The following is a 19948-nucleotide window of genomic DNA, read 5'->3' as shown; positions in this document are numbered from 1 at the left end:
CTTCTGTGTATGTACACACACACAGTACCCACGAGGAAATAAACAATATAATAAACTTTCAGCACAGCATGTACCACAGAACATGTGACATCAGATAGTACGTTTGATGCATTCTTTGCATTTGTTTCAGTCAAAGAGCTAAATTGGTGGAATTTGCTGCATTTAACCCTTCAGATAAATTGTCACAGTGGACCGTACTATCAGATGCTCTGAACAGATGATCTCAATCCTGCATTTTTCAAAGTTTCAACTCTACTTATCATGCCCTCTGGAAAAGTAAGATTGTATCTCATAACAGATTTGTTAATGCGTTAATGTGTTTGCACGATGACCTGAGAGGCTCACAGGGTTTGTGTTGTGTTTGTGAAGTCAGGAAAATGGGAATAACATTCAATCCAATCAGTGCAGGGGTGTCCTTTAGCATTTAACAGAAAAAAAACATTTAAAAGCTTAAATCTGAAGCTTTCATGATAATATTTATTATTCTTGTTTACGCTCGGTGTGCGTTTCTTAAAAAAAAATCACAGGGGAATCATTGCACCACCTCCTTTACTCGCTTCATTACAGTGAATGGAACAGTACGGTAAATGCAAAGACCTGTGCTGCCACCTGGTGGCAGCTTAGATAACACTTTTAAAATATTTGTGCACCAGATCCAAACAGCAGGTGGCAGCACTCTAGGTTTAAGGTGTGAAACATTAAAAAACATCTGCATGTTTGGCAACTGATAACAGAATTCAAAGCATTTCTGGGCAGAACTCCAGAATAAATCTGAGCACACCTGACTAACTGTAAATGGATCAACTGCCAGCAGTATTTTTTGGTCATTTTTCCAGAAATTTATCAGTTTATTGTGAGAAGGAAAAACACAAACACAGTAAACTGCTGACCTGGCATGACCTGAAGCTGCACAGGGTGCAGTAAATACCATCTCCCCACAAGGAATGACAGCCTACTGTTCCTTGCCTGTTGTTACTTCTTATAAATAAACTTGTTCAGAAGTGCATCTAGGTCTCACTGTAGGAAAATAAGATGACAAAATTGTTAAAGCAATATCAAAGATTTATTCTTAAAATGTAGTATAGAGAGGAACAGTAGTACAATTCAGACAGAAAAAAGGAGAATGTAGTTCCATCTTTGAAAACCTTTGATAAAAACGTAAAAAGAGTAACCTGAATCTGCTTTGTGTTCGGAGGGCACTGAGGTGCGGCCCGAGTTTTGCATCACTGTTAAAAGTTCGAGAGAAATTGAAAAATACAACCTTTTGCAACAGCGTAAAAAAATACAGCTGGGGAAAAAAACCTCTGCTTTACATCTGTAGTGTTTTTGCTTTGTTTTTGTGATTTTTTTTTTCGTTTTATCTTTGTCCATATAACAAATACAGCATAAAATCTAAAATGATACATCATAGTTTTGAGTTTCATTCATTACAGTAAAATCAGTAGGATGGTAAATAGTATCAAAAGAACAAACAAGACAACAGGATGGTGTTGATGAAGCACAAAGCGTGAACAGAGAGAGAAAGTGGAGGGTTTAAGTTCACGGAAATAAACCGCCACGGCAGGAGGTTTTTAGCCGACTGTCACTGCGTTCCATTAAGTAAATCCACTAGTTAAATAATATATTCTTCATATATATATATATATATATATTTATCTCATATATTCTCCACATATATATATATATCCGTATATAACCCCTCCCACAGTGATTTGAAGGTAAAAGTGACACAAAGAGGATGAATATCTCTATGACTTAAAATATATCTTCTTCCACTGAGCGTAAAGGGAAGTTACACATCTTCTGTATCATTAGCACTTCAGTACATACTGTATATATTCCACTGCATATGAACAGATACTGCTGTTCCAAGGTTTTAACCCGCAAACAATCCGTGTTTCTTTAGAAAATATGTGCTTAATGAGATAACAAAAGGAAGAAAAAGGAAACATCTGTGGAAAAAAGTAAAAATTAAAATATGCTTCTAGGGTAAAGTGAATGATTCTGTAGCAATAAAAACATTTAAAAATCTCAACAATTACAGACACGAGCAAGGATTCTCTACACTAAAGCAAGTATTCACCTGGCTTTTCTCATACATTATATTTCAACAATAATTAAAAACAACAATTTTGGTTGGACAAATAAAAATTAACAGTCTTGATTGCATTTTGGAGTCAATATATATATAATATTAAATAACGAAGAAACAAAAATAAAAACAAAAATAAAAACAAAACAAAAAACGTCTAATAGAAAAAGTTGCGCATTTGGAAGAAAGACAACGGTTTTTATATAGTTCCATTCAGACCCGCTTTTTGGGGAAACACAGAAACATAAAAAGAAAATTCTTTTCATGAACGCAAAAGTAAGTGCATGTCTATGAGGCGCCATAGAGCTTCACTTTTTGTGGAACAAAGTGTTTTCTACCTGGCAGACCTAAAAAAAAATAAAAAATATATGAAATTAAATCGATGACGTTTCTGTATGTTTTTAAGATGTGAAAAATGGAGTTCTTTGTCTTTAAACAAACACGATTTCTGCATCCTCCTTAACCTCAGTACCAAGTATAAACAAACAGGTATGGATGATCTACTTAGGTCCTTAAAGATGTCATTTACAAGTACAGCCGGTACTTCTACAAAATGGCATGTGTGTGTGTGTGTATGTGTGTGTGTGTGTGTGTGTGTGTGCATTAAATAAAAAAAGCTTAAAAACAATGGCAAAGCATACCTGATAGTCGCCGTAGCACAACAGTGTTCTATAGTTTAAGCTGATTACATATGCATAACTGAGTCAGTTTAAGCTTTATGATTATAAACATCATATATAGCCTGTAGGTCCAGTATTCTGCAACAAGCATTACAGCACCAAACGTTTCATCATTTGGCAAAATTCAAGCTTTAAGTGAAAGTCAAATGCTTCTGTTTAATATTAATAAAGTGTTACTGTGACGCCGTGATTTGTATAAAGCTAGCAATAACATTTCCCCTTGTTCTTTCTCTTTTTTTCCATTTTTTCAAAAACAACCCCAGTGTTGTCTGTCTTACTTTCTTTCTTTTCTTTTCTTTTTTTTCTTTTTTTTTTTTAAGCGTATTCAGTAGTTTTTGTCTCCTGCTAAATCTTGGTGTGCTGTCTGTTTGGCACAATATCGCAGCCCTCTTAAATTAATCATAAATATGGCTGTGATACATTAGAGTCACAAAACAGATTTTTTGGTTCCAAGATTTGTGCAGGAAAAGAAAATAAAAAATAGAAAAAGAATATAATATTTAGCGCGTCTAAACATGATCTATCGAGCAAACTTTAAATCTTCCTGTGGACAATAATGCTCTTCTTCAATTTCTACAAGCACCAAGCAATATACTTTCAGAATGAGCAGGCAGCAGCCTTCACTGCGCTTCTGCTCGCCAAAAACAAAAAGAAAAAAACAACAGAAATAAAAATTATACCATTTGATAAGACCAAAATAACCTCTCTTCATAAATTAAATAATTAACATTACTTTGTTTAGATGATTGGCCTACCTCAATTCAAAAACTACATCACCCTGCCCAACTCTCCCCCAAAAAATAGGAAGTAAAAAAAAAACATCACCAAAAACCTGATTCATTATATTATTCGTCAGAATCGTTCTCTTGTGGGCGCTGGGCCCAGAGTTGGACACATTTTAACAATAATAACATCTGTACATCTTGGAGTTCCCACTCTAGCAAAGCTTTTTTTTTATATATATATATATATATATATATAAAATCCACCTTTGTCATATACTTGCACAATTAAGTAACCTCATGGTTTGATAGCACTTTGGAGTTGATTGTTTACCAGCTAGTTTTTGTATACATATATATTAAACATCAACTTTTTTTTTTTGTTTCTCAAGCTTGTTAAAATTTTTAGTCCTCTTCTGGGGCAGCACCATTGTTGCCCTCCCCCCAATTTGATTGGTCGTTGTCAGTAGGCTCCTCCCCCTCCACGTCCTCCCCTTCTTCCCCGTCAAAGTCTTCATCACGAGGAAACTCCATGCCCTCCAGGCCCTCTTGAGTGGCCTGGTGCGAGTCAGCGCAGTCCGCACACACGCCATAGCGGCGTGAGCCGTGACGGATTCCAACGCTGGCTGCAAGCATAAAAATCTTCTTGCACACCATGCACTTGTATTTTTTGTCCTTCTTGTGCACCTGTAGGAGATAACAAGAGGGTCAAGGAGTTGGAAGTCATTTAAATATTTACCAATAAACCCTATAGACTTATAGGCTTGTTTACTTTCATTTACATGTCATAATCTGTTTAACCCTGACATGCTCAGATGAACTGTGACTAAATACAGCAGCTGCACACAGCTGCATCACAGTGATGTGATGATTTAAACGTAACCTTCTTTTCACTGGTTGCAAAGACTCCACTCAGATTTCAACCTCTCCCATGATTCATTGCCCACAATGATGATTGGATGTACATCCGTCAAGCTTGCAATGCAATAAAAGCAGCATTTCCAAAGAGCTTGTGATGCACACAGGAGATCCTAAAAAGGCCAGACCTCAACCCCTCAAGGAGTGGTCTTTGTAAACTGCATACTTCACAGAAGTGGGTGTGTTACTTTCATCTACCTCATTCACATGAAAAAAGCTCAATCTCACAATAACCTCCAGCATGAGAATTTTTTTTTATTCAAGATGTGCGGTCACATACGTCATGTCAGACGACCTCTGCGTGACTGACCTTACAATACAAGTGCAGATTACAGCAAAAATTGTCTCCTTTTGCCGTCACTCCCTTTTCGCAAAAGCTACCAGACAGCATGCGTGACAGCATGTTATATCACAAAGGTGGCCAAAACATTGCAGTGTTTGGCAGGAGGTGGAGGATGCTCATTACACGGTGAAGAGCGTCCTGTGCATATGTGAACTCACCAGGGAATGTCTCTTTACGTGCTCGCGGCGGGTGAACAGCTTGCCACAGATATCGCAGCTGAAGGAGCGCACACCCGAGTGGATGATCAGGTGCCTCTTGAGCGTGCGCCGGTGCTTGGCGATGTAGTTACAGTGGGGGCACTTAAGCTTATTGAGGGCTAGGTGTGAGGACTCACCTGGGTAGAGAGAGAGAGAGAAAAATATGCACATGCAGAAGCTGGTCAGTAAAGAGACAGATTTCTCTATAACAAGAATACACTTTCACATGACTGAAGTGTTATGTTAAACCAATAAGGCTGAGATGGAAAAAGACAATCATCATAAAAGCTACATTTCCATCAATAGATTCTCTGATGAGTAAAGGGGTGTGTCAGGAATCAATATCCTGTTTAGAGTTAGGATGTGGTCATTACAGAGAATACAAACCTTAATGCACACAAAAAAAATAATTTAGTCAAAGCTAGCTGTTAAGGACACAATGATTAGTGTGGCGGCCATGTTAACTTCACAGTCCTTCTCTGTGACCGTTGCTAAGTAACCGGTGCTTGTCTGCAGTCCAACGTAATGATGTTGCAGGTCTCACCATGGCAATGGTAGAAAGGATACAAATGTTAGGTTGCAGTGAATGTAAAGGAGGAGCAGGGCTCTATCACTGACTCCATGTAGCAGCAACTGAAATACCTAACTATATAAATACGGATGAGGTCAAATGACTCATGATCAGTAAATTAAAAAAATGAATACACTAAACATAAAATATCCGCTAAGAATACTAATACGTATCTAATTATTATGTCAATATGTTATCTTAAATAAAGAAAATCCAGATGTCACTGTATCATAGTTATCCTAAATCAACCCTCTTGGAGGGCTTATGTTAACACTGTAGTGAGAAGCCGGGCTAACGACAACAAAAAAAACAAGTATTGATTTGGAAGAGGCACCAAACACAATCCTGATCTTCTCTGTTAAAAGACGGGGAGTGAGGCAGCAGGGCCTATGCTTTTGTTTAAACCAAGGAGCACACAACAGAGGCGTTGGCAAGGAACGTTGCTATGGGGGGGAGGGAGGGAGGAGTGGGGAGAATTGATGAGAAGCAGGTCACCTGCCTATTCTCTCTTTGTGTGTGTGCGTGTGTGTGTGTGTGTGTGTGTGTGTGTGTGTGTGTGTGTGTGTATTTAGGCTTCAGAAGTGTCATATATCTTTAAGACAGGAGAGGGCAGGATTAAGAACTAAGTCTTTACAGAAGAAACTGAGATTGGAGGATTTTTTGGGGGTTTTATTCTTTAAAGTTGATTTTCCTTTACCATACTTTATGTGTTCTATATGTTCTTCATACCTTTTCAGCTGATCCATTAATTCAACCCGTCTGCCTTTACATGAGCAATAACTGTGTACAGTCAATCATTCATTAAATAAATAAATGGGATGCAGCATCACTCATCCCTTTATCCATCTATGTATTTGTCCATTCATTTGCCATACCCACTTTACACTGTGCAGGGACTTTTAGGAACTAACTTAATTTTGGATAATAACATTTTCATTAAATTGTAAGAGCAGTGGTCTTGGACCTTCTGCCAACAAACAGTAGGTATTCACAGCTGGGACACAGATGTAAATTTGCAGGAGCTCCTGGAAACTAGAATAAAATTCTTCCTTCACTTTTCCTTCCTTGAGTTTTTATCCATATATTTTGTATACTAAATGTTGGGCGCCACTGCAAATACATTACTTGAACGAAGGAGCTGTTTTCCTTCAAGATATTTCAGACTAGTGGGCCCACAACCACCAACAACAAAGTCCAGGCTTTGTTTTACATTTTTGCATAGGGAAAAAGAGTCAGTCGCACCTTCAAAATGTTGGTGGACTAATTTGCTTAAACCTATGGGAGCATCTGTTCTGCTGTGGAAAGACAATTCTCTTTGCACTATGTGGGTAAAGTGTCTGGACAATACAGGAAACTTTTACTGGAGAAGCGTGTCACAAAACTGTCTGAGCATGAGTCCTTAAACTGAAAAACGTTGTGTATCTGCTGATATGTTAAATAGACTGCACACACTCATTTGAAGATGCATATTAGTCTAGTGAGTGTGGCATCTTACCATTCTCCCAGGACTCCCCTTGCTGTAAGTCTTGGATGATGCTATACTGGATCTGATTGGCCAACTCTGGGAAAGGGGGAGGGGACAAGAGGAGCAAGAGGGAGAAAGAGAGATGAGAGGTGGTTGAGAGCCTGGGGGTGTGCACACCTCACAATGTCCTGGGTACACAACTCACCACCCCCCACACAAACAAAGGTTTCAAGTGAACAATATAAGCAAATAAACACACAGACACACAGGTTCTTCCTGTATGTAAAGCAGAGTGTTCCCAAAGCCAGGGCTCCCACAGAGAAGGGGTTAATTAGAGGATGACGGAGTCAAGCCTTCACAGCAGCTCATCTTACACTCGGCTTTTGTACGCACTTGTGTGAGCACCTGTGGGTGCATGAGTGTCTGGTTCCTATAGCATTGGCGCTTACAACCCATTAAAGACACTCCCTTGTGTGTGTGAGCGTGAATGTGTGTGTCCATTCTCCCTGGGTCAATATTTGGAATAGTGAGGACAGCCCTGGTGCATTAGAGTGGATTAGGGAAAGAAGGGACTGCCCCGGGTGGCTTTGCACCTCTCAGGGATTGAGGGGGGTTTATTGTGCGTGGGTGTGTTTGTGTGCGCTTCAACAGCGAGTAGTGCACATGCAAATGCACTTCACCTGCTCTGTACAGCACCCACCCTTTAAACAATCCAACAGGTTTGTTTGGGGAACACCCAAGAATTTACTGGCCATGAGTGCTGGCTGCGAGCTCTGTAACACCAGACAGCATTGGTAAAGTATGTTTAGCCTCGCTTCTACCTTTTAACAGTTTTTATTCTTCACTGGCTGACCCGTGACTTTAAACTACATCTACCAACATATCGTCACGCATAAATGGTAAAAGCCTTGATAGTAAATGTGGTTACGATTTATACCCAAGAGACCGATTGATGTCCCGTATTTGATCATTTCACTTTCCTTCCCATTCGCTGTTCGGTGAGATTTAGTCACCAAAAACATTGGGTTTGTTTTAGGGTTCTTATTTGTTACATGATCACAAGTCACCCCATTGCAATGTTAACATCTGTCATTTTTAACACCACCAACAACAATTCCAATCCCCGAGAGGTGCAATGCCAACAATTCTGATCCTACCTGTTGTACTTCTAAAAAAACAACAACAACAAAGAAAATGCCACTGCACTCCATGAAGCATGACTGCACAGATCAAACTGAAGCAACGTGAAAACTAAGACCGTGACATCACTGTGGGTTTGCAATGATTACTGGATGACTCTTCACAGACTGAGATGTATTTAAGCAAATGCAGTGAGTAGGGCTGTCTAGTCTTAGAGACTATTAACACACCAAAAGGTAAGATGTAACTGCATCTTACCTTTTGGTGTGTCTGCAGTTTATTACAGTGTATGATAATGAAGATTCTCAATCATCCAGATCATTTTAATTCAAGGTTGAGGCAAGTTACCTGGACTTGTCAGAGCTCCTTGAAGACATTTCACTGCTTCGGAGAGCAGCCTTATCAATTCAAAATGTTTTGCAAGGGGAATACAGGTTTATCAGAGGTGGGGCGTTGTTGAGATTGTTCATTCTATCTGACGACAGCAGTAAGTACAATGTAGAGTGAGCCTGTGAGAAACACTGTCACAAAGAGACAAATAGCTGTCTGTTCATAAATGGTACTGGACCATTGGGGTGAAAATGGCATTAATATGGTTTTGAGTTGCCCCAGCTCTGGAAGCACTGCATGCTCTAATACAGCCAGCAACTTACAAGAAATACATGTAAAAATGGAAAATACTGAATATCGTTTACAGATAAATTTATTCAGAACTGGGAAAAAACAGCTCTGTATGATTTGATGAGGTGGCAGTTCATGTAAATGTTCACACGATTCCTGCAGTGGAAAAACATCTGTCATATAACTACATTTCTTTGCAATGACACTTAAAATTAAACTCCACTCTATTCAGTACTGTGTAAAGCACTACTCTTTAAAAGGAACTCAGAAAATGTTAAAAAAAAATGGGAACTGAAAAACAGCATGTGCTATATGACTGCACCGATAATCTAGCCACAGAAAAAAATTCAACTTCACATGTTCCTTTTGACAGCTTAAAACACCTCACTTCAACATCAAACATTACCAGGACAATTTGTTGCACATTCCCCCTTAAATTCTCTGGACACCACACCACCAACCTCCGCTGTTTGACAACAGACTTTCACTGTTCTTTAATACAGCAGCGAATTATTTAACTGTCAACACATATATAGCTGACGGAGTCTGATGTTTGGGTTGAAACAACAAAGGCTTAACAGCTGCCTTGAGTCCTTTTAATTTGACTAACAACCTAGTTGAAGTCATAACCAGATCTATTTGTCAAAGTAGTATACATTAAAAAGAGACAGAGCTAAGCAACAAAAGGTGTGTGGATATAAGAAGGTTGAACACCTTAAGCAAGTCTCTCTGGGCTGTTACAACACCCTGAAACACTACGTGCATGCATTAAAGAGCTCTAGGAGGAGTTGGAGGTACTAAGAGCATTCAAGCGCATTCAGGGAAGCCTGGGGGAAGCAATGTTTCCCCTGCTTTCTTCATTATCCTGCATCAGGGAGGGTTTCTTCCTCCCACACACACACACACACACACACACACAAAATGTGATTCTGTCTCCATTTCTACACACACTATGAGCCTCACACATTGCCCCTCCCCCTACCCAGAACACTCTACTTAATATGTGATATCATTATGGTTTCATGGAGTGCCATGCTAAATAGGACCAACAGAAGGAGAAGACTGGAGATAGGAGAAGGGATTAGCAGAAGCTCTACACTTTGTGTGTAGGGTTGGGAGGGAGCAGTAGATAGATTAAGAGATACAGAACGGAAGGTACCTAAGGACTGATTTGAAAAAAAAATTAAATTCTCTGTTGATGTGAAAAATCACTACAACATAAAATTCCAGCCATTAAACTGGGAGAGAAGCCCATAACTTTTGTTACAAACAAGTCTCTGCAGTGATGTGGCAACATATTTCCTCACACACATCCCTCATCTCTCCAGGTGGGCGTTAACTTTCGTAAGCCCCCCGTTCTGGAGTGATTAGTGGAGATCACAGCTAGGAGTGACTCACTTGTTGGCTATGCACAGCAGGTTAAAAGCTTGTTAAGCGTGTAGAGCGAACCAGCAGGGTATTGATTGAAAACTTTAAATCTATTATGTATTCAACTAGATTGGGAAAATAAGTGATCAAACCAATGATACCCACAGCAGCAAGCAATACTGCTTGAAGCCAGGTGACCCCAAAAAATAGTATATACTACACATGTAGAGTATGTTTAATTTGTGCAAGGGTGCAGGCATGAAAACACTGTGCTTGTGTGAGGTTTATGTATCTAGGAGTGGACATCAATCACTGACATCCTGAATCTGTTTCAGTTAAGTTTCAGTCAGTGATTCTTCATGGTTCACTTACATCAGATTAAACACCAGTGTATGGCCAGCAGTCATCTACACTGATATTTAACAGTGCATAATGTGTTATAATAACTCAGGTGTTCCAAGAGTGTGTTTTAGGTGTGTTAAAGTGTAAAGGTGTGTCTTACCGGCATTTTCAGAAAGGGAGGAGAAGTCTTCTCTTGGGTAGGAGGCTGAGGGCTGGATGAACATCCCCTCATCAAACCCCTCTTCAGGCTCTGGTGGAAAGTTGTATACAAAACGCCGCGTGGTGGTCTGCTTTTTCCTGCGGCCACTTCCAGCAGCAGCATCTGGTGCCTCTCGCTTTATTGCTGCGGGTGCTGCAGCGGTGCCTCCAGTGGCAGGTTCGTTCCAGACGAAGACCTGCGTCTGGCCACTCACCGCCCGTGTCTCATTGGTTTCTGCTGAATCAGATGAGTTGTCGTTGTGGTGGGACCAGCTACCAGAGGCTCCGGGGGTCACAAGGGCACAGCCCTCACTCCCAACTACTGTCACCTCTATATCACTGGTCTCCTCCTTCACCCTGCCATTATCATCATCTTCTTCCATGGCATCCTTTCCTTGGTTGTTGCTGGCCTTGATTGATAACTTTGACAGGATGCTTGTGGCCCAGAAGTTGCTCGGTTTCCGGTCTAGCCCTCTTTGCCCCTCTTTGGCCACCATCTGTCTTTTGTTGTAGTCCACCACTACAGAATCTGGAGCCTCTTGCTTGATGCTGATATTTAGGGCATCCTTTATAAAAGCCCGACAAGACTGTACAACTTCAGTCATCTGGAGGTAACTGGCAACAGACATCACCTCAATGGCATTTTGGCTTGTGAGCAGCAGATTTCCAGAGTAAAGAAAGTCGAGGATAACTGAGAAGCCCTGCACAGCAGCAACATCAAGATGTGTGACAGTGGCCTGGTCCTGGGCCTCGCTCTTGGTCAGACAGTAGAGGGTTTTGAAGTAGCGGCTGCCTGCTACCAGGATGTTCTTGTGTGCGCGAAACACCTGGCCTGAGACAACTATATTGACGTCACAGAGGATACCACTTTTGCGTTGCTTGTCCAGCTCCTGGAGAAGCTGGTAACAGTAGGAGTTCTCATTGGCCTTGTTGCGGTAGTCTTCCTCTGAGCAGTTAGTGGAGGGACTGGTGTTCTCTGAGGGCCTCATCTCCTTTTAGGCAAAAAGGAAAGAAGAAGATTATTATTGCAGAAAATTTGTCTGTCAAACAAGTAATTTGCATTAGCAAGCATAAATATAATTCCACAGGTTTTTCATTCTATAATTCACTTACAAACACATACACCCTTATGTTTTCCTGGTGTGACAGTGTTGCACCTGCCCCAAGGGTAAAACAGGTTTGACAGGCTTTTAAATGGGGGAGGTGAAAATGAGGCAATAAGGGTGTATTACTTTACGGCTGAGCAGCTTATAGTCCTGTAATATGCAATGTTTTTCCCCCTCACACTTACATGCAACCACTCCTAATACAAAAAATAAAATATTCTGTGAGAGTCACGTTAATTACTGCTGCAAACGAAAAAAGGAACACAATGCAAGAGACATCACTCACTATTTCAGGCATGCATAATTCATAGCAGACCTACAATAAATGTATGATGTAAGTGAGCATATATGCAGGGAAGCGCATGACACCTTTAAAACCTCAACACATTGACTGCTTGTCTACAAAGCTTATCGATTCAACTCAAATGCAAACAAAACAAAACATCTCCGAATGCCATCTATGCATGCCTGCCTACATGCATTTGCTTGCTCAGGGTCAGCTCTGGGTATCTGCAGAGCACCTAGATACAACTTTGATTGTAAAAGGTGCTATACAAATAAAATTGAGTTGAATTGAATGCAGCACAGATAATTCTGACATAATACAACCATCATGGCTTTTTTTAGGTTAAAAAGTATCTTTTGAGACAACAAGGAGGAAGTAGTTTCATCATTTTGCCAGAAGTATATCAAACCTAATTTGCTCAACCACTAGAAAATGAATTTTGTTTTAGAAACATTCTACATTTACATGACTCATAAAGACTGTTTTTAGTTAGACTGCAAAGTAAGACTCAATATCTCACAAACCTTTGGCTTCTAAACAGGACATATATCCAGTCTTTAATATAGATACTAAATGTGAAACAGACCATAATAAGACCAGAAGGAGGGCTGATAACTATCCAAAGCAGGATCCAAACCGTGCTGTTGGATAGGATAGAAGGGAAACTGGCAGAATCATAGAACTACCCTGGAACAGTCCTCAGTCTCCCATCTCCTGCCTCCCCTTTTATGGGGGAGCAGAGGAGGGGGAGTAAGAGGGCAAAGCGCCAGCCTGGTACAGACCAGAAGAGATCGGAGTATACACGCAGATGCACGTTTGCTAAACGCATGGCAACACACATAAACCATGCGGGATGACGTTTGGTAAATAAATACATGCTCAGACAAAATACATAGGTCAATAACAACAAAGAAAAATGTGCGTATGCCAGGGAATATAGAGGAGGTAATGTTATAGTATGTTGAAGTAATACACAGGCAGGGCATATATCTCTGGCTCATTTTAGAATTGCACAGCAGATGTCCTAATCCAGAATAATTCACATTGCTCGAGCCCTGCATTTTTGCCCCCACCCACTACCATCTCTTCCACACACATATGCACGTACACACACAAGTACACAGAAACCAAGCTGCCTACACATACACACAGCTGGGGTTTCAGCTCGAGTAATTCAGATTAAATCCATTTCTCTGAGGTCCCCACCCAGCCCCCACCCACAACCCCTACTCCCGCCACACAGCAGCTCTTGTCCAGGGCAGCCTGGGCACACAGGCCAGTATGGGGGGCTTATCATCCTTTGCCACAGCTGGAAGGGGAGAGATGGAGAGAGAGGGAGGGGGGGATAAAATAAGAGGCAGAGTGAGGGAAGATAGAAGGGGTGGATATGCTTTGCAGACCACAGAAAATAAATAGAGGATGCAAAAGCAGAAAATACAAGAGCGTCAAGAGTCACATTGTAGAGACAGACCTTGACAGAACACAAGAAATGGGTAGTGCACAGCCTATAACACAGATTGAAACAAAAAGAATACAAGAGCACGAAGCAGAGATTGAGAGCAAAACCTTGGGCGGAGGAGAAAATGTGGAGCAGAGGGGGACAGAGAACAAGCGCCATAGAGAAGGAGTTGGGTCACCCCGTTTTAGCCTCCACAATAGTCCATGTTCTCCCCGAGGCTTATTGTCCACTCACTGTGGGCCTTTGTGAAAAGACTGCACTCACTCTCTTATTACACTGCAGCTCCCACTCACAAGCATAGAAAGGAGCCATGGTGCATGTGGGTGAGGCTAAGAGGATGAGGAGAGAGGGAGAAAAATTATTCCATGATATACACATCAAAGCCTCTGGAGAGATATGGTCATCACGCAGTGTACTATAGTGGAATATATTGGTGTGGTGAAGGGTTAGGAGAGCTATCACGGCAAGAGGAATCAGATATGCTTTCAAGATTGTCAGGGCTCACACTGTTTTTCCTGCTTTGTCGTTGCCAAGTGTTCCCCTCTTTTAATACATTTAGACAGAACAATCTTTCCACTTGCACATTGCAGCAAAATGATGCATTAAAAACAATTAAAAAAATAGGAGTTAACAGCAAAGCCATTAAGAATTTAACCAACACTAACATCTCACGTTTGTCTTCTGAGGGAAAAGGTATAACTGGCCTTTATTACTAGGTCAAATGACTGCTGTAGTCATGGATATTTATCCATTCCAGCTCCGATTAGCAATGATCTAGCAATAATGTATTAACATATTCGAAACAGTGCTCAAACATCATTCATTCAACAGAAATCAAAGTGAAAGAAATAAAAAAAATAATCTTTTGTGCCAACCTCGTTTTACATGATGCTGAACATTACACAGAAAGGTAAATTCCTGGCAACAACAAGGCGTTTAAACATTTTTAGTAGTTTTTATCGGCTCAACCAATCAGCCATTCCACCCACAAAGGTCATGACTCCCCAGAGCTTTTATCCTGCTTAAGATCTGAGAACTCATATGTGCTGCCTGTGTGTGCACCTAGCTAGGACAGCCTGGTACTGGATACGTTGCTTCATATTGGCCTCATCAGCAGCATCATCCTTTCTCCAGATGTGCCACGTGTGAGCTGGGAGCTTAGAGAACCAGCAGCTCAACCCTGCACAGCAAATGCTGGAGGCCAAACCAGCCTGAGCCAAGACAGAATGTGGGGACAATATTGTTCCCCCCCTTAAGCCATGACGTGGCTAGGTTTTTATTTGAGCCAGAGATGGCAGGGGCGTAAGGCATGCGAGAAAGAAAGACAGTACTGAATCCAAGAGGCTGTTGGAGAAGAAGAATCCTTTGATCTAAGTAAAAAATGAATGTTTCAAAATCAAAGGTGCATTGCCAATAACGGCTGATTTACAGGTGGATTAAACAAACCAAGATGGTCATAAAGCTATTGATGCACTGGCTGCACAGTTGAAAAGCTAGAAACTTGGAGAAACGTGTACTTCAACAAAACAAACCACAAACCCAAACAAATCCCAAAGCCCCGAGGCCACCAGATCCATGACAAACCTTCAGACACACCTCAAACAGATCATGTGATACAACACTGTCCTTATGCAACATAATGACCCACTGGAGCCAGTTTTTGTTTACCTTTTATGCACACGTTTGCTTCCATCCCCTCTCCACCACCATCAACTCAGTCCCATGACCAGCCCAGCCCTGAGGCCATCACCAAATCCCTACATCTACTGTATCCTTCACTCAGCTCCCCCCACCCCCTACCCAAACAGCCTGTCTGTCCCCAGATGCTAGAACAATACCGCAGTGTGCATTTGGCCCAAGGTGTGGGAGGGCTGCACTGAGTGTCTCCCTGCCTCCTAACAATGCTGAAGAGCTGGTAGGGGGGTGTCACTGACAGATTCAACGAGAAGAATTCTCCCTCTGGCTCCACCCCACCCATTCCCCTGACCTGTGGCCCCTAATAAACATCCCTATCTATCTGCCTGGCATCAGGCCGCAGTGGGTGGGTCAGTCTCCCCGTTTGGGGATACTCACTAACAATATGTGGTGTTTGTCTTAACTAAAATATGGAGTTAAAAAGTGCTTGTAAAGGCTGTATTATTTTACTGCAGCAACATCAAATCAAGGAGCTACAACTCATAACACACGTGACCCTTATCCTGATATTTGGTGAAAATATGTTATGATGTTAAATAAAGAACAAAAAGACCAGATGTGTGTGCTACAACAGAAGGAGTGAATGTATTGTGAGGCTTACTGTGGAAAACTGAAACCAAAACCAGTTTTCTAAAACAAACATACAATGTATGCATGCAATTTAATGTGCCTGGTACTACAGTGGTAGAATAGTTTTTCCTATAAGCCATGACAGGTTGACCAATGTGGGTTGGCAGCCCCGTGCCATATATTTCCTGTCATAAGGAAAAAATTGAGACAGTAAAACTAAATTATATCAGTTCTTCGTATGTGATCTTACAAAACCAATAACCTACATTTTTTTAACCCTTTACCAGTGAGCTCAGGGAACAATGCAAGCACAAGGCAGCATCTAGAGAATTAAGGACAACAGCCCCCTTCTCCAAGGATACCCACATTTACAGCAGCTGCCCTGGTGTGCTAGGGCTAATTGAGTTAGCTTTAACGAATGCAGTAGAGGCCTGACTAACATCAGGAATGGGTGAATAGAACAAGACATTGCCTTATAACACAATAATTCCCCTTTAATGTGCTGCCTCACATTGCAGCCTTGCTCACAGTGTAACATATTATTTCAGCAAAATTGTACACATGAAGGTTATATTTATTCAAGTCAAGCCTTACAAGAATTATTAAAAATTAATTAAAAAAACATTAACACAATGCTAAAAAAGTAAAAAAAAAAAATAGTTCTGGGGAAAAAAATAATTTCCACAATAACACAGCCATGGGGCTGATCATCCCAGCTCTATCCTTCCATGAGGAAATAGCTTGGATAACCTCTCAATGCGGTATCTGGGGTCCTTGTTGCTAGGGAAAAGCCACACCAAGCCCCTAATCCACTCCTACTGCTCTCCTTACCAATTAGAGATGTGTACAAGTTAGTGGATCACTTTAAGTCATTCTGATTAGTGATTGCGTGTACAAAGGAAGGAACTAAATGTAGTAGTGAAATCCTCTTCGCTCACAAATTAGAGTCAAATAGCACCCCGCTCTACATCCCATGACAGCTCAGACTATTGCCAGGATATAGGGTAGAATGTGGCAATGTAGTAGGAGTAAAGTATTTATACTGTAATTGGACTAATGGGGAAAATGCCCTTTGACTTGGGTAAATCTGCTATCCCTGTTTATATGAGGTCACTGAAAGAGTACCATATTGCCTACATTGCAATAAAATCTAATGAACCAATAAAAAGATACACTGCACATCAATAAAGACATAGTTCAATTATAAAACTGCCTTGAGAGCTTTTAATTAACACAATTCAATATACTGATAGCCCCAATAAATTTGTACCAACTCTTATAAGGCTAACCTCACTGGCATGCAAATTAAATAAAGAGCTCTAATTTCCAATGAGTAATATATGGTTTCAGTCTTGTACATACAGGATGAGGCTGTAATTACAAGATTTCCTGCAAAACACCTCTGGTTCCATCAATCTACACACAAGGATGACAGGTTCAGGTGCTGCTGTGTCATTCTATTGCTGAAATGTATTGCATTCATTCAAATCTATTCAAAAGGCTGCTCCAGGGTGTGCAAGCTGTCAGGCTCCGGGCAACATGATTTACTCTACTCTTCTTGTCCAGCCCTGCAAGTGACACCCTCTATGGATTTTGGGGGGTCATTCTAGCACAATGCCTCTAATTTAGCTCCCTAAAGGGAGGAGGAAGAAATGCGCCAGAGGTCACCCGGGACTGTGAGGCAGCAATAGTGGCCGAGAGGCGGGGGGTTGGGTAGGGGTGCGGTTCCCCAAAGGCTGCCGGGGTCGAGCCCTTGCAGTTGTGTGACCTCTAGCGAGCTAGCAATCAAGACTACTGCTGATGCATCAAAAGGTGGTTTTCTGTACAGTGTGCACTTAACAAGATAGTCAATATCACTGCCACCGACTTGTTCATTTTTTAATTACCTGCTCAATTTAAGACAAAGCCTCCCGAGTGAAAATAGCTAGCAGGTGTCATACAGGAGCAGGTCGTGTCACTTGACTGGTGAGTTGACACACATTTTACAGGAGAAATTAATCATCGGTCCGTGTCCCCTACACTTACAAGTAGTTCAGTTTTGCAATGTTCTTACTTCCTAGACTTGCTAGGGGCTTTCCACCGCAGCCAGTGCCCATCTACCTCCGGCGAGTCAGGAAAGCTACAAGCGGCTAGTAAGCTAGGCTAGTTGTTAGCACAGGTTAGCAGGCTGATGCTAACTAATTAGCCAGGAGAGGGGATTGTAAAGCTTAAGTAAGAGCCTATTTTTCTCTTCGCTGTCTTTTAAAAGTTATAGAAACAGCCATTATGATCGGTTAATAAAGCAGAAAATGCCACATGAGGTGATGATAGTTGACAGGTATTCAATGTTACGTAGTTAACTAAGCGAAAGTGTCATAAATGGAGCTAACGTTACCTGTTTGGTGGGGTCATTCCTCCCGTGCTCAGAAGACAGGTGATGTCTCAGCAGCAAGGCCCGTTTGTAGTTGCGACTCCCTTTGACAAGCTCGTCGCTGTTTTTAGTGGCAATGTTGTGACACCAGGAACAAGACATGAGTCCCGTCTCCTGGCAAAATTTGAGCCAGGGAAATTCTTGTAACCACGAAGCGTGGAACAGTGAGTGTTTCTGAAGCAGCGTCTGCGGTCTCATCTCAACCCCAGATTTCCTGGATCCTATCTCGCCTCCCTTCGCTTGGCTTCCCGACTCCTGGCCGTCGGCGTTGTTAGGACCGTTCCCAGCCGACCAACTACTCCCTTCTCTGGACTCGTCCCCCCCTTCCACCGAGCCGACACGATCGTCGCCGTCCCCTGCTGCCCAGTTGCCCTCTTCCGGGTCCTCTTCCTCCTCCGCTTCGGGTTCCGTGCTATCGCTGACAGACCCAGCGCCCTCCACTCTCTTCTGCGACGGTCCTTTTGCCCCCAGATCCCTGTCCTCCTCTTGATCTGCCCTATTCCCGTTAAAATGTCGGTCTTGACAGGCCGGGGCCTCCCAGCTGTTACAGTTCCCCCCACCGCTACCGCTGGAACCCGTTAACCCAGCTAATCCACCTCCTCGGAAAGCCAACGACCTGCGGTTTCTCTCACCGGACATTTTTCTTAATATATATTAGAATCTTCTCTTTCTCAACAGTATCTCCCTCCGTCAAAAAACAGTTTATTTGTAAACGATGTATTTTCCGAAAGAGATGGACCGTCGTCGTTTCTTTTCTCCGCTTGGCCCTCCCGGTGAGAGTATGTAGGTTATGCGGAAATAAATAAAGGTTTTAAACGCATAATGAATTTCAGGGTTCTCGCTGCGTCCGCGCAGGCCCCGCAGAGGTCGAATGGCAACGACTTTCCTCCCCACAATGCACCTCGACTGGAGAAAGGGGGGTTGAAGAGGGAGGGGGCGGCTTTTAAAGGAAGATGGGGGTGCTGTGGACCAGCAAGGGGTCTTTTGTGTTTTAAGACTGCACCCATTTTCTGGATGCGTTCTATCTTTTGATTTTTGCCTATTTTCTCAGCCCATAAATGTCGAGTTGTGTGCCTCACTGTAGTCCTTGTAATAAGCGGGGTTACCATGATATTCCTGTTATATTATTTTTATAGAAATTCTTTACTTTGCATTTTTTTTGCAAAGTACTTTTTCAAGTGTTTTTTTAATTAAGAAAAATATGTATATATGATCAAAGATATATAGAAATACACAAGTGTATAAAATGTATATTAGAATGCCCTCATCAATGAACTTATTTATTATTCATTTACACACATTTTTATGTTTCAATATATCTGGTAATTGTAATATTTGCATTTTGTATTACATTAATTAATACTTCATTGTAGCAATATAACTGCTTGTTTTTTAAAGGACAGGAGTAGAAAACAGTGCACACAGTACAATATATAAGTTATATGATTAATTAATACCATTGGAGTCTAGATTTTATTTTTAATTCAAAAGCAAAGAAACAGGTGCAATAATGTGTGACCTACTGAAGTCATGTGATGGGTTCTGATGTGAAACTGTCATCCTCTAGAGACTGCTGACTTGTTATAGCCTGGAGTGAAGTACTCTATCATCACGTTTCTCCCGTTTGTGTCTGATCCTTGTCATCAGAATGGGGCCCAGCAGGTGGCACTCTTTCATGTGAGCGTTCCTGGCACTGTCTTTGTGTGTGTTTGCGTGTGTGATGCTTGACATAGTTGGGTGTATAGTTTCCAATTAAGGGCTTTGC

General features: G+C 41.5%; 1 protein-coding gene across 3 annotated transcripts; it reads right to left on the bottom strand.

The window, feature by feature from the left end:
- Window positions 1-1044: 1044 nt before the first annotated feature.
- zbtb10 (zinc finger and BTB domain containing 10) lies at window positions 1045-19069 on the bottom strand. Of its 3 annotated transcripts, XM_028421979.1 has the most exons (6): window positions 13196-13213; window positions 11771-11814; window positions 10620-11649; window positions 7019-7084; window positions 4914-5089; window positions 1045-4181 (listed from the first exon to the last, which is right to left on the bottom strand). In XM_028421979.1, exons 3-6 carry the CDS (start codon window positions 11644-11646, stop codon window positions 3900-3902), a joined length of 1551 nt encoding a protein of 516 aa, XP_028277780.1. In that variant the 5' UTR covers window positions 11647-11649; window positions 11771-11814; window positions 13196-13213; the 3' UTR covers window positions 1045-3899. The 3 variants fall into 3 exon arrangements, with proteins under 3 accessions (XP_028277780.1, XP_028277762.1, XP_028277770.1); XM_028421961.1 differs by lacking the exons at window positions 11771-11814; window positions 13196-13213 and adding an exon at window positions 18148-19069 and having other exon boundaries at window positions 2962-4181; XM_028421969.1 differs by lacking the exons at window positions 7019-7084; window positions 11771-11814; window positions 13196-13213 and adding an exon at window positions 18148-19069 and having other exon boundaries at window positions 2962-4181.
- Window positions 19070-19948: the final 879 nt, after the last annotated feature.

This window comes from Parambassis ranga, chromosome 2 (assembly GCF_900634625.1).
Source record: "Parambassis ranga chromosome 2, fParRan2.1, whole genome shotgun sequence".
Taxonomy (NCBI): Eukaryota; Metazoa; Chordata; class Actinopteri; family Ambassidae; genus Parambassis; species Parambassis ranga.
This window is presented reverse-complemented; position numbering and strand designations above follow the sequence as displayed.

What these genes read in the sequence shown, in the direction of transcription:
- zbtb10 (XM_028421961.1), bottom strand. Translation starts at nt 18,822, where the DNA reads ATGTCCGGTGAGAGAAACCGCAGGTCGTTGGCTTTCCGAGGAGGTGGA. An exon ending in CTCCCTTTCTGAAAATGCCG is followed by an intron (nt 7,085 to 10,619) that starts GTAAGACACACC and finishes CCCCTTTCCCAG; the next exon opens with AGTTGGCCAATCAGATCCAG. An exon ending in ACGTAAAGAGACATTCCCTG is followed by an intron (nt 4,182 to 4,913) that starts GTGAGTTCACAT and finishes TATCTCCTACAG; the next exon opens with GTGCACAAGAAGGACAAAAA.